The following is an 18,070-nucleotide window of genomic DNA, read 5'->3' on the forward strand; positions in this document are numbered from 1 at the left end:
ATTATTTTAGCCAATTTTGAAATTTACATTTTTCTAGGGAAGTATCCAATTCATCTCATTTTTCAAACTTAGCTCTTCAAATGTAATCATGATATTCCCTTATCGTTAAAAATAGTCTCCTCTTTACCTGTAACTATGTCTCTTTCATTCCTAAACTCGTGTATTGGTTCCTTGTGTAATTGTTGTTTTATTCAGACCATCCAAACATTGTCTCTGAGACATCTAACAACTAAATTTTTGTTTTGTTCATTAACTCAGTTTTTTTTTAACGTTTCTATTTATATAAATTTTTATTTATTTCTTTTATTTTTATATGGGTTTATTTTGGTGTTGTATTTTCAGCTTCTAGAACTGAATTCTTAATTCATTCTATTTTCATTTTTTTCTCCATTAAATGTATTTAGGGCTATCAGTTTCTCTCTACAGAAGTTCTCAATTTTACTGTAATGTAGTTTATCAGTCTTTAACTTTATTCTTAGTGCTATTTGTATCCTGGTTGAGAAATCTGCCTCATCCAGAATCATGAAGATATTCTTCTTTTTGTCATTGTTTGTGTGTGTGTTGTTTTTTTTTGAGATGGGGTCTTGCTTTGTTGCCCAGGCTGAGATTCAGTGGCACAATTGTGACTCACTGCAGCTTTGACCTCCTGGGCTCTGGTGATTCTCTCACCTCAGCTTTCCAAGTAGTTGGGACTACATGTGCACACCACCATGCCCAGCTATTTATTTATTTATTTATTTATTTATTGGAGACTCTCTCTGTCACCCAGACTGGAGTGCAGTGGCATGATCTCACCTCCCTGCAGCCTCCACCTCCTGGGTTCAAGGTATTCTCCTGCCTCAGCCTCCCGAGTAATTGGGATTACAGGTGTATGCTACCACACCTGGCAATTTTTTAGTAGAGACAGGGTTTCACCCTATTGGCCAGGCTGGTCTTGAACTCCTGACCTCAAGTGATCCACCCACCTCAGCCTCCCAAACTGCTGGGATTACAGATGTGAGCCACTGCACCTGGCCAAATTAAAAAAAAAAAAATTTTTTTTTTGTAGTAACAGGATCCAGCTGTGTTGCCCAGGCTGGTGTCAAACTCATGAGCTCAAGTGATCCTTCTGCCTTGCGCTCCCAAAGTCCTGGGAATACAGGTGTGAGTCACCATGCCCAGCCCCTAAGATATTCTTCTATGTTTGCTTTTAGAAGTCTTATTGTTTTTCCTTTCACACCAAAGGCTATAATCGCTCTAGAAATTGTTTTGTATATATTGTGAGGTATAATAGAATCAATTTTTTTTCTATATGACTGCTTAATTGACCTGGAGTCATTAGGTGAATGATCCATTTCCTATTTCTCTGAAGTCTGATAACAACAATGTATTCATGGACCGTACTTTGTTTCATCAATCTATTTGTTTATTTGTGCCAATACCATTGTGATATATCTACTGTAGCATTAAAATAAGTCTTGATATCTGGTAGTGTAAGTTTCTGCTATGTTCTTGCAGATTATCTTTGCTTTTCTTGACACTGCATTTTTATATCATTGAAAATCAGCTTGTCTGTTTTTAAAAATCAACTGGATTTTGATTGGAATTGCATTGGATCTCTATGTCAATTTAAGGAAAATTGACACTTTCCAATACTAAGTCTTTCAACTCATAAATGTGGCATATCCATACATTTTTTAGTTCTTTTAAAATTTTCTCAATAATGTTCATAATTTTTGCTCTGTGTCTTTAATGTCTTTTATTAAATTTATTTTCAGGTGTTTGTTATTTTGATGTTATTATAAATGGTATTTTTTAAGTTTCTATTTGTTTCTGGGGTGTGGGAATACTGATTTTTGTGTATTGACATTATATTCTTAGTATATTCATGTGTTAATACTCATAGTTTGTGAATTCTTTTGGATTGTATACATACACAATTGTGACATCTGCAAATAATGAAGATGGCAGCTGTCCTTGTTATGCATCTCACTTCAGGAGCAAAGTTCCCTATAATTCACCATTATATATAATGTTTACTATAAAATTTTTTATAGATATTTTATTTGGTGAAAGAATTTTTTTCTTTTTCTAGTTTGCTTCATTATGTACAAGCATAGAGCTGTATCAAATGCATTTTCTGCATATTTAGAGATGATCACATGGTTTTCTCCTTTTTCCTTTTTAATGTAATAAATGACATTGATTTTTCATATATTAAACCAACTGTATCTTCCTGTGATAAACCTACTTGTTCATTATTCTTTTTGATTAGAATTTATTGTTAGTTGCTGGGCGTGGTGGCTCACGCCTGTAATCCCAGCACTTTGGGAGGCTGAGACAGGTGGATCACGAGGTCGGGAGACCAAGACCAGCCTGGCTAATGTGGTGAAACTCCATCTCTACTAAAATACAAAAAATTAGCCAGGCGGGGTGGCGACTGCCTGTAGTCTCAGCTACTTGGGAGGTTGAGGCAGGAGAATCACTTGAACCCGAGAGGTGGAGGTTGCAGTGAGCCAAGAACATGCCACTGCACTCCAGCCTGGGTGACAGAGCGAGACTCCGCGTCAAAAAAAAAAAAAAAAAAATAGGGGGGCGGAGCAAGATGGCCGAATAGGAACACCTCTAGTTTCCAGCTCCCAGCTCCAGCGACACAGAAGACAGGTGATTTCTGCATTTTCAACTGAGATACTGAGTTCATCTCACTAGGGAGTGTCGGACAATCGGTGCTGGTCAGCTGCTGCAGCCCGACCAGCCAGGGCTGAAGCAGGGCGAGGCATCGCCTCACCTTGGAAATACAAAGGGGAAGGGAATCCCTTTTCCTAGCCAGGGGAACTGAGACACACAACACCTGGAAAATCGGGTACTCCCACCCCAATACTGTGCTTTACCAACGGTCTTAGCAAATGGGCATACCAGGAGATTATATCCCACACCTGGCCTGGAGGGTCCCACGCCCACGGAGCCTCCCTCATTGCTGGCACAGCAGTCTGCGATCTAACCACAAGGCAGCAGTGAGGCTGTTGGAGGGGTGCCCGCCATTGCTGAGGCTTAAGTAGGTAAAGCCGCTGGGAAGCTTGAACTGGGGGGAACCCACAGCAGCTCAAGGAGGCCTGCCTGTCTCTGTAGACTCCACCTCTGGGGACAGGGCACAGCTAAACAACAACAACAACAAAAAAGCGGCAGAAACCTCTGCAGACGCAAATGACTCTGTCTGACAGCTTTGAAGAGAGCAGTGGATCTCCCAACACGGAAGTTGAGATCTGAGAATGGACAGACTGCCTGCTCAAGTGGGTCCCAGACCCCTGAGTAGCCTAACTGGGAGACATCCCCCACTAGGGGCAGACCAACACCCCACACCTCACACTGAGGGGTACACCCCTGAGAGGAAGCTTCCAAAGCAAGAATTAGACAGGTACACTTGCTGTTCAGCAGTACTCTATCTTCTGCAGCCTCTGCTGCTGATACCCAGACAAACAGGATCTGGAGTGGACCTCAAGCAATCTCCCACGGACCTACAGCTGAGGGTCCTGACTGTTAGAAGGAAAACTAACAAACAGGAAGGACACCCACACCAAAACCACATGAGTACATCACCATCATCAAAGACCAGAGGCAGATAAAACCACAAAGATGGGGAAAAAGCAGGACAGAAAAGCCGGAAATTCAAAAAATAAGAGCGCATCTCCCCCTCCAAAGGAATGCAGCTCATCACCAGCAATGGATCAAAGCTGGATGGAGAATGACTTTGACGAGATGAGAGAAGAAGGCCTCAGTCGATCCAAATTCTCAGAGCTAAAGGAGGAACTATGTAACCAGTGCAAAGAAACTAAAAATCTTGAAAAAAGAGTGGAAGAATTGATAACTAGAATAATTAATGCACAGAAGGCCATAAACGAACTGACAGAGATGAAAACTATGACACGAGAAATACGTGACAAATGCACAAGCTTCAGTAACCTACTTGATCAACTGGAAGAAAGAGTATCAGCGATTGAGGATCAAATGAATGAAATGAAGTGAGAAGAAATGTCTAAAGAAAAAAGAGGAAAAAGAAATGAACAAAGCCTTCAAGAAGTATGGGATTATGTGAAAAGACCAAATCTGCGTCTGATTGGGGTGCCTGAAAGTGAGGGGGAAAATGGAACCAAGTTGGAAAACACTCTTCAGGATATCATCCAGGAGAACTTCCCCAACCGAGTAAGGCAGGCCAACATTCAAATTCAGGAAATACAGAGAATGCCGCAAAGATACTCCTCCAGAAGAGCAACTCCAAGACACATAATTGTCAGATTCACCAAAGTTGAAATGAAGGAAAAAATCTTAAGGGCAGCCAGAGAGAAAGGTCGGGTTACACACAAAGGGAAGCCCATCAGACTAACAGCTGATCTCTCAACAGAAACTCTCCAAGCCAGAAGAGAGTGGGGGCCGATATTCAACATTCTTAAAGAAAAGAATTTTCAACTCAGAATTTCATATGGAGCCAAACTAAGTTTCATAAGTGAAGGAGAAATAAAATCCTTTACAGACAAGCAAATGCTTAGAGATTTTGTCACCACCAGGCCTGCCTTACAAGAAACCCTGAAGGAAGCACTAAACATGGAAAGGAACAACAGGTCCCAGCCATTGCAAAAACATGCCAAAATGTAAAGACCATCGAGGCTAGGAAGAAACTGCGTCAACTAATGAGCAAAATAACCAGTTAATATAATAATGACAGGATCAAGTTCACACATAACAATATTAACTTTAAATGTAAATGGGCTAAATGGTCCAATTAAAAGACACAGACTGGCAAACTGGATAAAGAGTCAAGACCCATCAGTTTGCTGTATTCAGGAGACCCATCTCACATGCAGAGACACACGTAGGCTCAAAATAAAGGGATGGAGGAAGATCTACCAAGCAAATGGACAACAACAAAAAGCAGGGGTTGCAATCCTAGTCTCTAATAAAACAGACTTTAAACCATCAAAGATCAAAAGAGGCAAAGAAAGCCATTACATAATGGTAAAGGGATCAATTCAACAGGAAGAGCTAACTATCCTAAATATATATGCACCCAATACAGGAGCACCCAGATTCATAAAGCAAGTCCTTAGAGACTTACAAAGAGACTTAGACTCCCATACAATAATAATGGGAGACTTCAACACCCCACTGTCAACATTAGACAGATCAACGAGACAGAAAGTTAACAAGGATATCCAGGAATTGAACTCATCTCTGCAGCAAGCAGACCTAAGAGACATCTACAGAACTCTCCACCCCAAATCAACAGAATATACATTCTTCTGAGCACCACATTGCACTTATTCCAAAATTGACCACATAATTGGAAGTAAAGCACTCCTCAGCAAATGTAAAAGAACAGAAATTATAACAAACTGTCTCTCAGACCACAGTGCAATCAAACTAGAACTCAGGACTAAGAAACTCAATCAAAACTGCTCAACTACATGGAAACTGAACAACCTGCTCCTGAATGACTACTGGGTACATAATGAAATGAAGGCAGAAATCAAGATGTTCTTTGAAACCAATGAGAACAAAGATACAACATACCAGAATCTCTGGGACACATTTAAAGCAGTGTGTAGAGGGAAATTTATAGCACTAAATGCCCACAAGAGAAAGCTGGAAAGATCTAAAGTTGACACTATAATCACAATTAAAAGAACTAGAGAAGCAAGAGCAAACACATTCAAAAGCTAGCAGAAGGCAAGAAATAACTAAGATCAGAGCAGAACTGAAGGAGATAGAGACACAAAAAATCCTCCAAAAAATCAATGAATCCAGGAGTTGGTTTTTTGAAAAGATCAACAAAATTGATAGACCGCTAGCAAGACTAATAAAGAAGAAAAGAGAGAAGAATCAAATAGATGCAATATAAAAGTGACAAAGGGGATATCACCACCGACCCCACAGAAATACAAACTACCATCAGAGAATACAATAAACACCTCTAGGCAAATCAACTAGAAAATCTAGAAGAAATGGATAATTTCCTCGACACTTTCACTCTCCCAAGACTAAACCAGGAAGAAGCTGAATCCCTGAATAGACCAATAGCAGGCTCTGAAATTGCGGCAATAATTAATAGCCTACCAACCAAAAAAAGTCCAGGACCAGATGGATTCACAGCTAAATTCTACCAGAGGTACAAGGAGGAGCTGGTACCATTCCTTCTGAAACTATTCCAATCAGTAGAAAAGGAGGGAATCCTCCCTAACTCATTTTATGAGGCCAACATCATCCTGATACCAAAGCCTGGCAGAGACACAACAAAAAAAGAGAATTTTAGACCAATATCTCTGATGAACATCGATGCAAAAATCCTCAATAAAATACTGGCAAACCGGATCCAGCAGCACATCAAAAAGCTTATCCACCATGATCAAGTGGGCTTCATCCCTGGGATGCAAGGCTGGTTCAGCATACGCAAATCAATAAACGTAATCCAGCATATAAACAGAACCAAAGACAAAAACCACATAATTATCTCAATAGATGCAGAAAAGGCCTTTGACAAAATTCAACAGCCCTTCATGCTAAAAATGCTCAATAAATTCGGCATTGATGGAACGTATCTCAAAATAATAAGAGCTATTTATGACAAACCCACAGCCAGTATCATACTGAATGGGCAAAAACTGGAAGCTTTCCCTTTGAAAACTGGCACAAGACAGGGATGCCCTCTCTTACCACTCCTATTCAACATAGTGTTGGAAGTTTTGGCTAGGGCAATCAGGCAAGAGAAAGAAATAAAGGTATTCAGTTAGGAAAAGAAGTAGTCAAAGTGTCCCTGTTTGCAGATGACATGACTGTATATTTAGAAAACCCCATTGTCTCAGCCCAAAATCTCCTTAAGCTGATAAGAACCTTTAGCAAAGTCTCAGGATACAAAATCAATGTGCAAAAATCACAAGCATTCTTATACACCAGTAACAGACAAACAGAGAGCCAAATCATGAATGAACTTCCATTCACAATTGCTTCAAAGAGAATAAAATACTTAGGAATCCAACTTACAATGGATGTAAAGGACCTCTTCAAGGAGAACTACCAACCACTGCTCAATGAAATAAAAGAGGACACAAACAAATGGAAGAACATACCATGTTCATGGATAGGAAGAATCAATATCGTGAAAATCAATATCGTGAAAAGGTAATTTATAGATTCAATGCCATCCCCATCAAGCTACCAATGACTTTTTTCACAGAATTGGAAAAAAGTGCTTTAAAGTTCATATGGAGCCAAAAAAGAGCCCGCATTGCCAAGACAATCCTAAGTCAAAAGAACAAAGCTGGAGGCATCACGCTAAGTGACTTCAAACTATACTACAAGGCTACAGTAACCAAAACACCATGGTACTGGCACCAAAACAGAGATATAGACCAATGGAACAGAACAGAGTCCTCAGAAATAATACCACACATCTACAGCCATATGATCTTTGACAAACCTGACAAAAACAAGAGATGGGGAAAGGATTCCCTATTTAATAAATGGTGCTGGGACAATTGGCTAGCCATAAGTAGAAAGCTGAAACTGCATCCTTTCCTTACTCCTTATACAAAAATTAATTCAAGATGGATTAGAGACATAAATGTTAGACCTAATACCGTAAAAACCCTAGAAGAAAACCTAGGTAATACCATTTAGGACATAGGCATGAGCAAGGACTTCATGTCTAAAACACCAAAAGCAACGGCAACAAAAGCCAAAATTGACAAATGGGATCTAATTAAACTAAAGAGCTTCTGCACAGCAAAAGAAACTACCATCAGAGTGAACAGGCACCCTACAGAATGGGAGAAAATTTTTGCAATCTACTCATCTGACAAAGGGCTAATATCCAGAACCTACAAAGAACTCAAACAAATTTACAAGAAAAAAACAACCCCATCAAAAAGTGGGCAAAGGATATCAAGAGATATTTCTCAAAAGAAGACATGCATACAGCCAACAGACACATGAAGAAACGCTCATCATCACTCGCCATCAGAGAAATGCAAATCAAAACCACAATGAGATACAATCTCACAGCAGTGAGAATGGCAATCGTTAAAAAGTCAGGAGACAACAGGTGCTGGAGAGGATGTGGAGAAACAGGAACACTTTTACACTGTTGGTGGGATTGTAAACTAGTTCAACCATTATGGAAAACAGTATGACGATTCCTCAAGGATCTAGAACTAGATGTACCATATGACCCAGCCATCCCATTACTGGGTGTATACCCAAAGGATTATAAATCATGCTGCTATAAAGACACATGCACACGTATGTTTATTGCGGCACTATTCACAATAACAAAAACTTGGAATCAACCCAAATGTCCGTCAGTGACAGACTGGATTAAGAAAATGTGGCACATATACACCATGGAATACTATGTAGCCATGAAAAAGGATGAGTTTGTGTCCTTTGTAGGACATGGATGCAGCTGGAAACCATCATTCTCAGCAAACTATCACAAGAACAGAAAACCAAACACCACATATTCTCACTCATAGGTGGGAACTGAACAATGAGATCACTTGGACTCGGGAAGGGGAACATCACACTCCCGGGCCTATTATGGGCAGGGAGGAGTGGGTGAGGGATTGCTTTGGGAGTTATACCTGATGTAAATGATGAGTTGATGGCTGCTGACGAGTTGATGGGTGCAGCACACCAACATGGTACAAGTATACATATGTAACAAACCTGCACATTATGCACATGTACCCTAGAACTTAAAGTATAACAATAAAAAAATTAAAAAATAGAAAAAAATAGTCTTTATTGTTAGTATTTATTATGTTATTATTTGTAAAAAGGTGTATCCTTTTATATATCACTGGATGTGATTTTCAGTTATTTTAGTTAAGGTTATTGTTGTTGTTTTGGTACCTATGTGCAGGAAAGGGGTTGTTTGTTTTCTTGGAATGCCTTTTTCGGGTCTTGACATTTTATTCTGCTTTTATAAAACAAGTTTAGAAGTGTTTCCTCTTATTCTCTGCAATAGTTTGCAAACGATTGATGTCATTTTATTCTTTAAATGTTTGGCAGTGTGCACCAGGAAATATTTAGAATTATGCATTTAATGTCTTTGAAAGATACAGACTCTTTAGATTTTTTTATTGATTATGTCCTTTGTTTCAATGAGTTTGTCTATTTCAACTAACTTTTAAAATGTTATTGGCATACTTTCTTTTCATAGCATCCTCCTATTATTTATTCATTTTCTGAACATCCTGTAGTATGTCCTCTTTCTCATTCCTGATATTGACTATTTGTGCCTACTCTTTTCTCCTTGCTCAGTCACGTCAGAGGGTTATCAATTTTATTAGACATTTCACAGAAACAACTTTTGGGTTCATAACTGTATTACTCTAGTTTTCTTTCCATATCATTAATGTGTGCTCCTATCTTTATTTTGTCCACTCTTACTTCTTTAAATCCCATTAGCTGTTTTTTTCTTAAACTTCTTGAGATGGATTATGAGATCATTAATTTTCATCTTTTCTCTCTAAAGCGTATACATTTGTCTACAAATTTCTCTCAAAGCATGCCTTATATTTAATTTCATAATTTTGATATGAAATGCTTTCCTTCATCATTCAGTTACATTACTTTGTAAGTTTCATAATTATATATTCTTTGACTTGTCGATTATTTAGAAGTATAACATCCAAGCATGAGGGAATTTTCCAGTAATCTTTTTTAAAGTTTATTTTTGTAGCTTAATTCTACTGTGGTCAAAGAACATACTCTATAGTATTTCAATATTTCAAAATTTGTAAAACTTAGTTTGTGGCTCAGAATATAACAAAGTTTGGGAGAATGTGATGTTGTGGTCTTCTGTTGTGTTCTACGTTTGTCAATTAGGTCATGTTTAGTAATAGTGTTATTCAAAATTATTACCTTCCTGATTTTTGTCTGCTTATTCTATCATGAGAGATGTGCTAAAACTACCCCGTGACTGCGCATTGTGCCTTATATATTTTAAGGCTAGGTTGTTAGGTATGTTCACATTTAGAATCATTGCATCTTACTAGTGAATCCACCCTTCTGTTATAAAATGTTTCTTTCAGCACTTTGAGGATATCTCCCCGTTGTCTTCTGACTTCAATTTGTTCTGTAGATAAGTCAGCTGTCAGTCTTCTTTTTGTTGCTTATAAGGTAATTTGTCCTTTTTCTTCATCTGCTTTTAAGTGTGTTCCCTTTGGTTTGGGTTTTCATCGGTTGGGCTATGGTGTAATTAGTGCCTTTCTTCAGCTTGAGGTCCAGGTGTCTCATGAATCTGTGGCTTGGGATCCACCATCAGTTTTGACAGTCTCATTTATTATCTCTTTAGATTAACTTCTGTCCCAAGCTGTTTGTTCTGTATTTCTGGGACTGTAATTATACCTTTACCTGTATCCAATTTATCTCATTTCCACTTTCTTTTCATCTTTTGTTTTACTGATCCTCTGCTCAGGTGTGTCTAATTCAGGGATCAGCAGATTATGACCAGCAGGCCATCACTGTTTTCCTAAATGAAGTTTTATCAGAATAGTCACCCCTATCTGTTTACATATTATCAATGGCTACTTTTGCACTATACTAGCAGAGTTGAATAGTTGCAACAGAAACCATGTAGCCTGAAAACCTATAATGTTTACTATCTGGCTCTTTATAAAATACTTGCCAAAGTCTATTTTAATCTACTTTTAAGTTCATCCATTGAGATATTGATTTAAATTATTGCATCTTTTATTCCTAGAATTTCTGTTTTAGTTATAGCTTCTTTGTTTCCAGTGAAATTCCCCATCTTATAATTTGATTTCTTGAATATTTTAATCTTATTCCATGTTCTCTGAAAAACACAGCCCATGGCTGTGTTCCATAACAGAAGTGTTCCGACACTTATGTTATGATCATAGGAAAAGCATAAGGTGTTGCTAGGCCCCTCCTGCGGGGAAACAAGACTGAAGCCAAGGCCAGGGTTGCAGGAGGTAGTAATGGTGTACTTAAATTTTTATATTTTCATCAGTTAATACCAATATCTGGATTTCCTGTCACTATGTTTATAATGTCTATTTTTATTCACTTTTTTGGGTTGTTGTTAAATTTTGTTTTTTGTATTCTTAGTTATTTTTAAAGTTTGTGCTGTATATTATAGAAGAAAGGTTGTGGATATAATTTGAGATTGTAGCAGATTTATTGATACTCTTTGTTAAAATCCCCTTTAAAAATTATCAGATTATTTTTGCTTCTAGATCTTCAGTCTAACACTCTTCCAACTAGATTATTTTGGATATCTTATTTTTGCTTCTAGAAGACAGCTAGATTAGCAACCAGTCATCTTTATCCAACAAGGAATTGAAATAACTTGAACCAGGGCTTTATTCCCTTTGAAGGTTGTCCTGTTTCCAGTTTACTTTATTCCTGTGATAGAGCTTTCTGGGATCCTGGGTTGGGAACCTGGCGTGTTTACCAACACCTGACACCTTGGAATGCCTTGAGCTCTAGGTGTTTGCTTTCCACTACATGAGGCTGATGACAGATTTGTCCAGTTTCTCAACTGCTCAGCCACCACTTGCAAACTGGAAAATGCCTTGAGCAAAAAGGTAGAGCCAAATATCATGCCAAATTTGCTTACGTTTCTAAGTTTCTTTTGTGTCTGTGATCTTAGCCCTGCAAATCCTCACTAGCATGGTAGTTTTCTGATGCGTTAAAATACACTAAAAATATTTTATGGGCCAGGCGCTGTGGCTTATGCCTGTAATCCCAGCACTTTGGGAGGCCGAGGCAGGTGGATCACCTGCTGTCAGGAGTTCGAGATCAGCCTAGCCAACATGCCGAAACCGCATCTCTACTAAAAATACAAAAATTAGCCAGGCAGGGTGGTGTGGGTCTGTAATCCCAGCTACTCAGAGACTGAGGCAAGAGAATCCCTTGAACCTGGGAGGCAAAGGTTGCAGTGAGTTGAGATCGCACCACTGTTCTCCAGCTTGAGTAACAGAGCGAGACTCCATCTTGAAAAAAAAAAAAAAAAAATAGAAAAGAAAAAGAAAAAAGAAAATTTTATGCAGCATTTTTACTTATTCTCCCTGGGGAGATTCATCAGAAAGAAGCAGTCCTGCTACAGCCAGAAACAAAGCTCCTTAGCAGTGTATCCTATCTTTGTAAACTGTGCTGTCCCCACTCCATTACCATAACGCTGCCTCTCCCTCCCTATACACACATCTCGTGTCTGGAATTTTTATACCATTTTGTAATTAAATACATAAAACCACTATTTTAAAATGTTTTAAAACAGTGGTTTTTAAAAGTTTAGATTCTCTCATAAGCTTTACTCAGTTATTTAATCGGTATTGCTTCTTGCATCTCACTACTTCTGTATTTATATTAGTTCTTAGTTGGTACATTCTTTAGTAGTTTTTTTTTTCTTTTTTTCCAGTGAATATCTCTGAGTGGTAAAGTTTCAGAAACATTTTGTGTCTGAAAATATCTTTATTTCATTGATTAATGATTGATCATTTGATTATAGATGGATAACTGATAACTGATTACTGATTAATAACTTGGTTATAGAATTCTAGATCCAATATTCTTGTCCCTCATCACTTTGAGGACTTGACTTTGTTTTCTTGAATCCAATATTTTTTGTGAGAAATGTGATGTTCATCTGATTTTTCACATTTTTCTAGGTAATCATATTTTTCTTTATGATAGCTTTTAGGATTTTTCTTTATGCTTTTTGTTTTATTTTTTAAAATGTCTAGAACTCAATGAACATTTTGAAATAGAGACTTCTGTCTTTCCTAAAGTCTAGGAAATTCTAAGCGATTATATCATTAAATATTGCCTCTTCATTCTATTTGTCTATTATCTCTATTTTTTAAAGAAATATTGTAGCAGATTTATTGATATTCTTAATTAAAATTCCCTTAAAAATTAAACTGTATTATTTTGATAAGTTGTTTCTTCCACTAAATATAGCATTTCTCATATGAAATATATTTTATAATACTACATTTATTTTATTTTATTTTATTTTTTGAGATGCAGTCTCACTCTGTTGCCCAGGCTGGAGTGCTATGGCGCGATCTCGGCTCACTGCAACCTCCGCCTCCTGGTTTCAAGCGATTCTCCTGCCTCAGCTTCCCAAGTAGCTGGGATTACAGGCATGTGCTACCACACCCAGCTAATTTTTGTTTTTTTAGTGGAGCTAGGGTTTCACCATGTTGGACAGGCTGGTCTTGAGCTCCTGACCTCAAGGGACCTGCCTGCCTCAGCTTCCCAAGGTGCTGGGGTTACAGGCATCAGCCACCATGCCCGGCCCACCATATTTATTTTTATTGTTAAAATTTTTTATCCTAATTTTATTTCTTTTTTTTTTTTTTTTCCAATTGCATTTTTTAGAGATTTTTCTTTTTCTTTTTTGTGTTTTTTTGAGACAGTCTTGCTCTGTTTACCAGACTGGATCTTGACTCACTGTAGCCTCAAACTCCTGGACTCAAGTTGTCCTCTTGCCTCAGCACCTGCAATAGCTATAGCTGGGACTACAGGTGCATGCCACCCCACCTGACTAATTTTAAACTTTTTCTTTTGGAGAGATAGGATCTCGCTATGTTGACCAGACTGATTTCAAACTTCTGGCCTCAAGTAATCCTCCTGCTTTGAACTACCAAAGTGCTGGGTTACAGGTGTAACCACTGTGCCTGGCCTGGTTTTTCTAACACATTAATTTTTTCTTTTCTTTTCTTTTTTTTTGTTTTTTTGAGATGGAATTTTGCTCTTGTTGCCCAGGCTGGAGTGCAACGGTGCAATCTCAGCTCACTGCAACCTCTGCCTCCCGGGTTCGAGCTATTCTCCTGCCTCAGCCTCCTGAGTAGCTGGGACTACAGGCACACGCCACCACACCTGGCTAATTTTTGTACTTTTTAGTAGAGACCAGGTTTTGCCATCTTGGCCAGGCTGGTCTCAAACTCCTGACTTCAGATGATCTACCCACCTTGGCCTCCCAAAGTTCTGGGATTATAGGCATGAGCCACTGTGCTGGCCACATTAATCTTTTCTTAGCATTTTTAATTGACAAAAATTGTATATATTTATAGTGTATAACATGATGTTTTGAAATATGTATATATTGTGGAATGGTTAAATGGAACTAATTAATATATTATCTCATTGGTGCCCTATTTCCCTTTTTTTTTTTTTTTTTTTAGACAGTGGTTCAAGAGATTCTCCCACCTCAGCCTCCTGAGTAGCTGGGACTACAGGCATGCGGCACCATGCTGGGCTAATTTTTGTGTTTTTAATAGAGATGGGATTTCACCATGTTGGCAAGGCTGGTCTCGAACTCCTGACCTCAAGTGATCCACTTGCCTTGGCTTCCCAAAGTACTGAGATTACAGATGTGAGCCACTGTGCCTGGCCCCCATTTCCTTTTAATTAGATACTAGACTGTTTAAACACCATGTATTTGTACACTTAAGTCGAGTTCTTGCAGTTGTGCTTCTAGAAGAATTTTTCAGAAGGATGTGCTTAAATATATTATTATTAAAAATGTAAGAGCCTCCACTATGTGCTATATTGTGAGCAAACCCAAATCAATTCTCAATCTTTGTTGTCATGAAAATTAAAATCAAATGTTTCAGGAAGAAAAACAATATGAAATGAACAAACAAAAAAATGTCTACCTACATTTGTTGTGAATCCATTCACAGGCATGGAATTATCTGGAAAAATGACTCCAGGGAGATTTGCAGAAGATCACCTGAGCCCCCATTTATGACAAATCTTAATGAAATGTTATCACATCTTAAACTTATTGGAATTCTGCCCCATAGTTTTTCTAATGGATGGGTGGTTGTCTGCATACATGAGGAACATTTATCTTATTCTGAAAGGTGTGGAAAGCACTAGCTCCTTGTTTGCATGTGTGTTCTCACAGTTCTTTTTGTCCAGACCAGGTACACTGCAGCCAAAGACAGCGTGGTTCAGTTCTTCTTTTACCAGCCCATCAGTCATCAGTGGAGACAAACTGACTTCTTTCCCTGCACTGTGACATGTGGAGGAGGTGAGGCCCAGGCTTTGTTCATGAATATTCAGAGCTCAGAGTTAGAGAAATTACACATTTGCATTTTTGAAGCTGATTTTAAAATTGGCATGGTGATTAGAGATGTCTGATCACACAGCACCTTACTCAGCAGCCTGAATGCAATGGTGTTAATGAATAAGATGCATTTGCCTTTCCTCTTGAAGACAGGTGCAAAATTGGATTTGGAACACACTTTTTACTTTTAGCCAAAAAACCCCCCAAAAAACAAAAAACTGTAAACAAACTTGTTTGCGTCTGTTACTGCATTTCTCTTCTTGATTGCCCTTAAAGTATGTATTATTTTTAATTTTCTATGAAAAATCTGAGAAGGAGAAAGATGGAGTGACTTGCCCAGCCTGGTCGAGTCAATGGGTATGTTGGTTCTAACATTAGATTTACAACTTTTTTTCTTCTCAGGTGCAAGAGTATAAGCTTATTAAAAAGAGAAAGGGTCTCTACTAAGTGTTAAGGGGAAAGTCCTGCTTATTGTCTGCTTAGTTAAAGGTTTTCTTTCCTTCTCTTCTCTTCTCTTTCCCTTTCCTTTTCCCTTTCCCTTCCCTTTTTTGAGATGGAGTCTCGCTCTGTCGCCCAGGCTGGAGTGCAGTGTCATGCTCGGCTCACTGCAACCTCCGCCTCCCAGGTTCAAGTGATTCTCGTGCCTTAGCCTCCTGAGTAGCTGGGATTACAGGTGCCTGCCACCTTGACTGGCTTATTTTTGTATTTTTAGTAGAGACACGGTTTCACCATGTTGGCCAGGCTGGTGTCGAACTCCCAACCTCAGGTGATCCACCTACCTTGGCCTCCCAAAGTGCTGGGATTACAGGTGTGAGCCACCGTGCCCGGCCTAGTTCAAGATTTTCATAGTCAATTGAGGAAGGTTTTAGGACAAGTGTAATCCAGGGCTCCACACATGCTACAAAAGCAGCATCTTTCATGCTCTGATGGAAGATAATTGTCCATTTGATACGGAGAACTGGCAACTCCCTGGACCAAATGAGGAGGCAACTAGAGCTACTGTCAAAAGAATTCTCTTTTTCTGAACTGACCTTTTAAATCAATGAATAAATGCATGCAACCCAGGAACTATGACTTCCTAGAATAGGGATTTATGTTGAAGCTTCCTCTTAGAGTACCAGGCGGTAATACTAGGTGTTTACCATGTGTCGAGCCATGAATTAGTTGCTCATAATCACATTTATTCTTCTAGAAAACCCTAAGGAAGGTCTCTTTTATTTCTGTCTTATACATGAATAAACTGACACTTAGAAAGTGTAAAGAGCATACAGTAGTATGTTGTTCAGCTAATAAACAGTGCAGCTAGGATCTGGTGCCAGGTCTGCTTGATACCAGAATCATGCTCTAAATGACTTTGCCCTTGTGCCTCCCCTAAACCACCTGGAACCAGGTCAGGGTATGCAGGCTCAGGTATGGTCTTTGTTTGAAGAGTTAGAATAAATCCTCCTTCAGCCCAGCCTAGCTCCACATCTTTTCAGTCCTTGAAGCCTACGGAATATCAATTTACTTAGAGTCAGAAACTGGCCTATCTCCTTTAAACTACAGGTATATGAAGGAGGGCTCTTCAGTCAGTGCCAGGTTGATGTAAATATGCAGGCAGATCTCTCTTCTGGCATTTAGGCTCCCCTTGACACAACAGGGCAGGCACTTTTGTGGGAAGCACTGGGCAGCCCAGGCCCAATAATAAGTTTACATCCCTAGGAATGGAAGAGAAGACTGAATAGTGCCACAGAAAGAAAGTAAAAGTGAATCTCCCCAGTTCGCCAGTTAGTTCTTCCTAGGGCCAGATTTGAGGCAATAGACCACTTGATTATGATCTTGCAGCAGTGATTCTCACAGTGGGCTTCCTGGACCTGTAGCATCAGCATCTCCTGGGAACTTACTAGAAATGCAGATTCTCAGGCCCCATTGCAGACCTACTGAGTCAGAAACCCCAGGGTGTGGTTAATCCTCCAGGAGATGATGGTACATACTCCACTTTGTGTGTACCACGAAGTGTACATTGCCTCTTTAAGCCAGTGTCTTTGGATAGCAGCTGGAGCCATATTGCCATCACTATTTTTGCCATATCTGTGTTATTCCTGCACTGTTATTTACTTAAGGATTTTTCTTTAAGGGAACATTTATTCAACTTAAATAAACATATTCACAAAAAGAATTTAATAGTACTACCTTAAGTGGAAATCTATCTCTTGTCACAAATAGAGCACAATCACAAAATTAATACAATGAAAACAAACCAGCGGAGTAAGTCATCTTCAAGTTTCTACCAGCTCTGACATTCATTCAGTTTATTTTCAATTCCTCCTGAATTTTCTTGAATGTTATCAGCATTTTTATGAGGCAAAGGCTCCTTTACATCTTTGGGTCACTTATGACTCTTTGTGTACTCTTACTCTGCAGAAAAACAAACAGCTCTCTCTCTCTTTTGTTTGTTTTAGAGGCAGGTCGCACTAAGTTGCCCAGGCTAGACTCAAACTCCTGGGCTCAAGCAATCCTCCAGCCTCAGCTTCCCAAGTAGCTGGAACTACAGGCATGTGCTACCATGCCTGGATAATTTTTAAAATATTTTGTAGAGGTGAGGTCTTACTATGTTGCCCAGGCTAGTCTCCAACTGGTGGGCCCAAGCCATCCTCCCACTGCAGCCTGTCGAGTACCTGGGAGTGCAGGCATGTGCCACCACGCCTGGCTCAAACATCTATTTTTTGAAAAAAATTTATTTCTTTGTTCTTACACACAGTCATTCAGAGAGACGTTCACATTTGGATCCATAAGATAAAAGACACTTTCTACTCCAGAGGAGACATTTTATAGTGGGTTCAGCTTAGTCCAGTTGATTAAATTCTTGGGAAGTGAATAGGTGTTTCCCATACTTGGGTGCACATGGAAAGACATCGTCAGTCCTGCTGGAACTATAAATGTGCATGAGCACTTAGCAGTGAGATCGTCAACAAAGATAGCAGTGGATGTAAGAACAGAAGGGAGATTTTAGGC

The 18,070-nt window shown here is 39.0% G+C and overlaps 1 protein-coding gene across 7 annotated transcripts in view; it reads left to right on the forward strand.

The window, feature by feature from the left end:
- Positions 1-18,070, forward strand: part of ADAMTSL3 (ADAMTS like 3) — a 417,185-nt gene that overhangs the window by 241,552 nt on the left and 157,563 nt on the right. For all 7 annotated transcript variants that reach the window (XM_033189196.1, XM_033189191.1, XM_033189189.1 and 4 more), the window contains one exon: positions 14,929-15,040. In XM_033189196.1, the coding sequence (XP_033045087.1) occupies positions 14,929-15,040 (112 nt within the window). The remainder of the gene's footprint in view (positions 1-14,928; positions 15,041-18,070) is intronic.

Source organism: Trachypithecus francoisi, unplaced genomic scaffold, assembly GCF_009764315.1.
Source record: "Trachypithecus francoisi isolate TF-2019V2 unplaced genomic scaffold, Tfra_2.0 Lachesis_group3, whole genome shotgun sequence".
NCBI classification, from domain to species: domain Eukaryota; kingdom Metazoa; phylum Chordata; class Mammalia; order Primates; family Cercopithecidae; genus Trachypithecus; species Trachypithecus francoisi.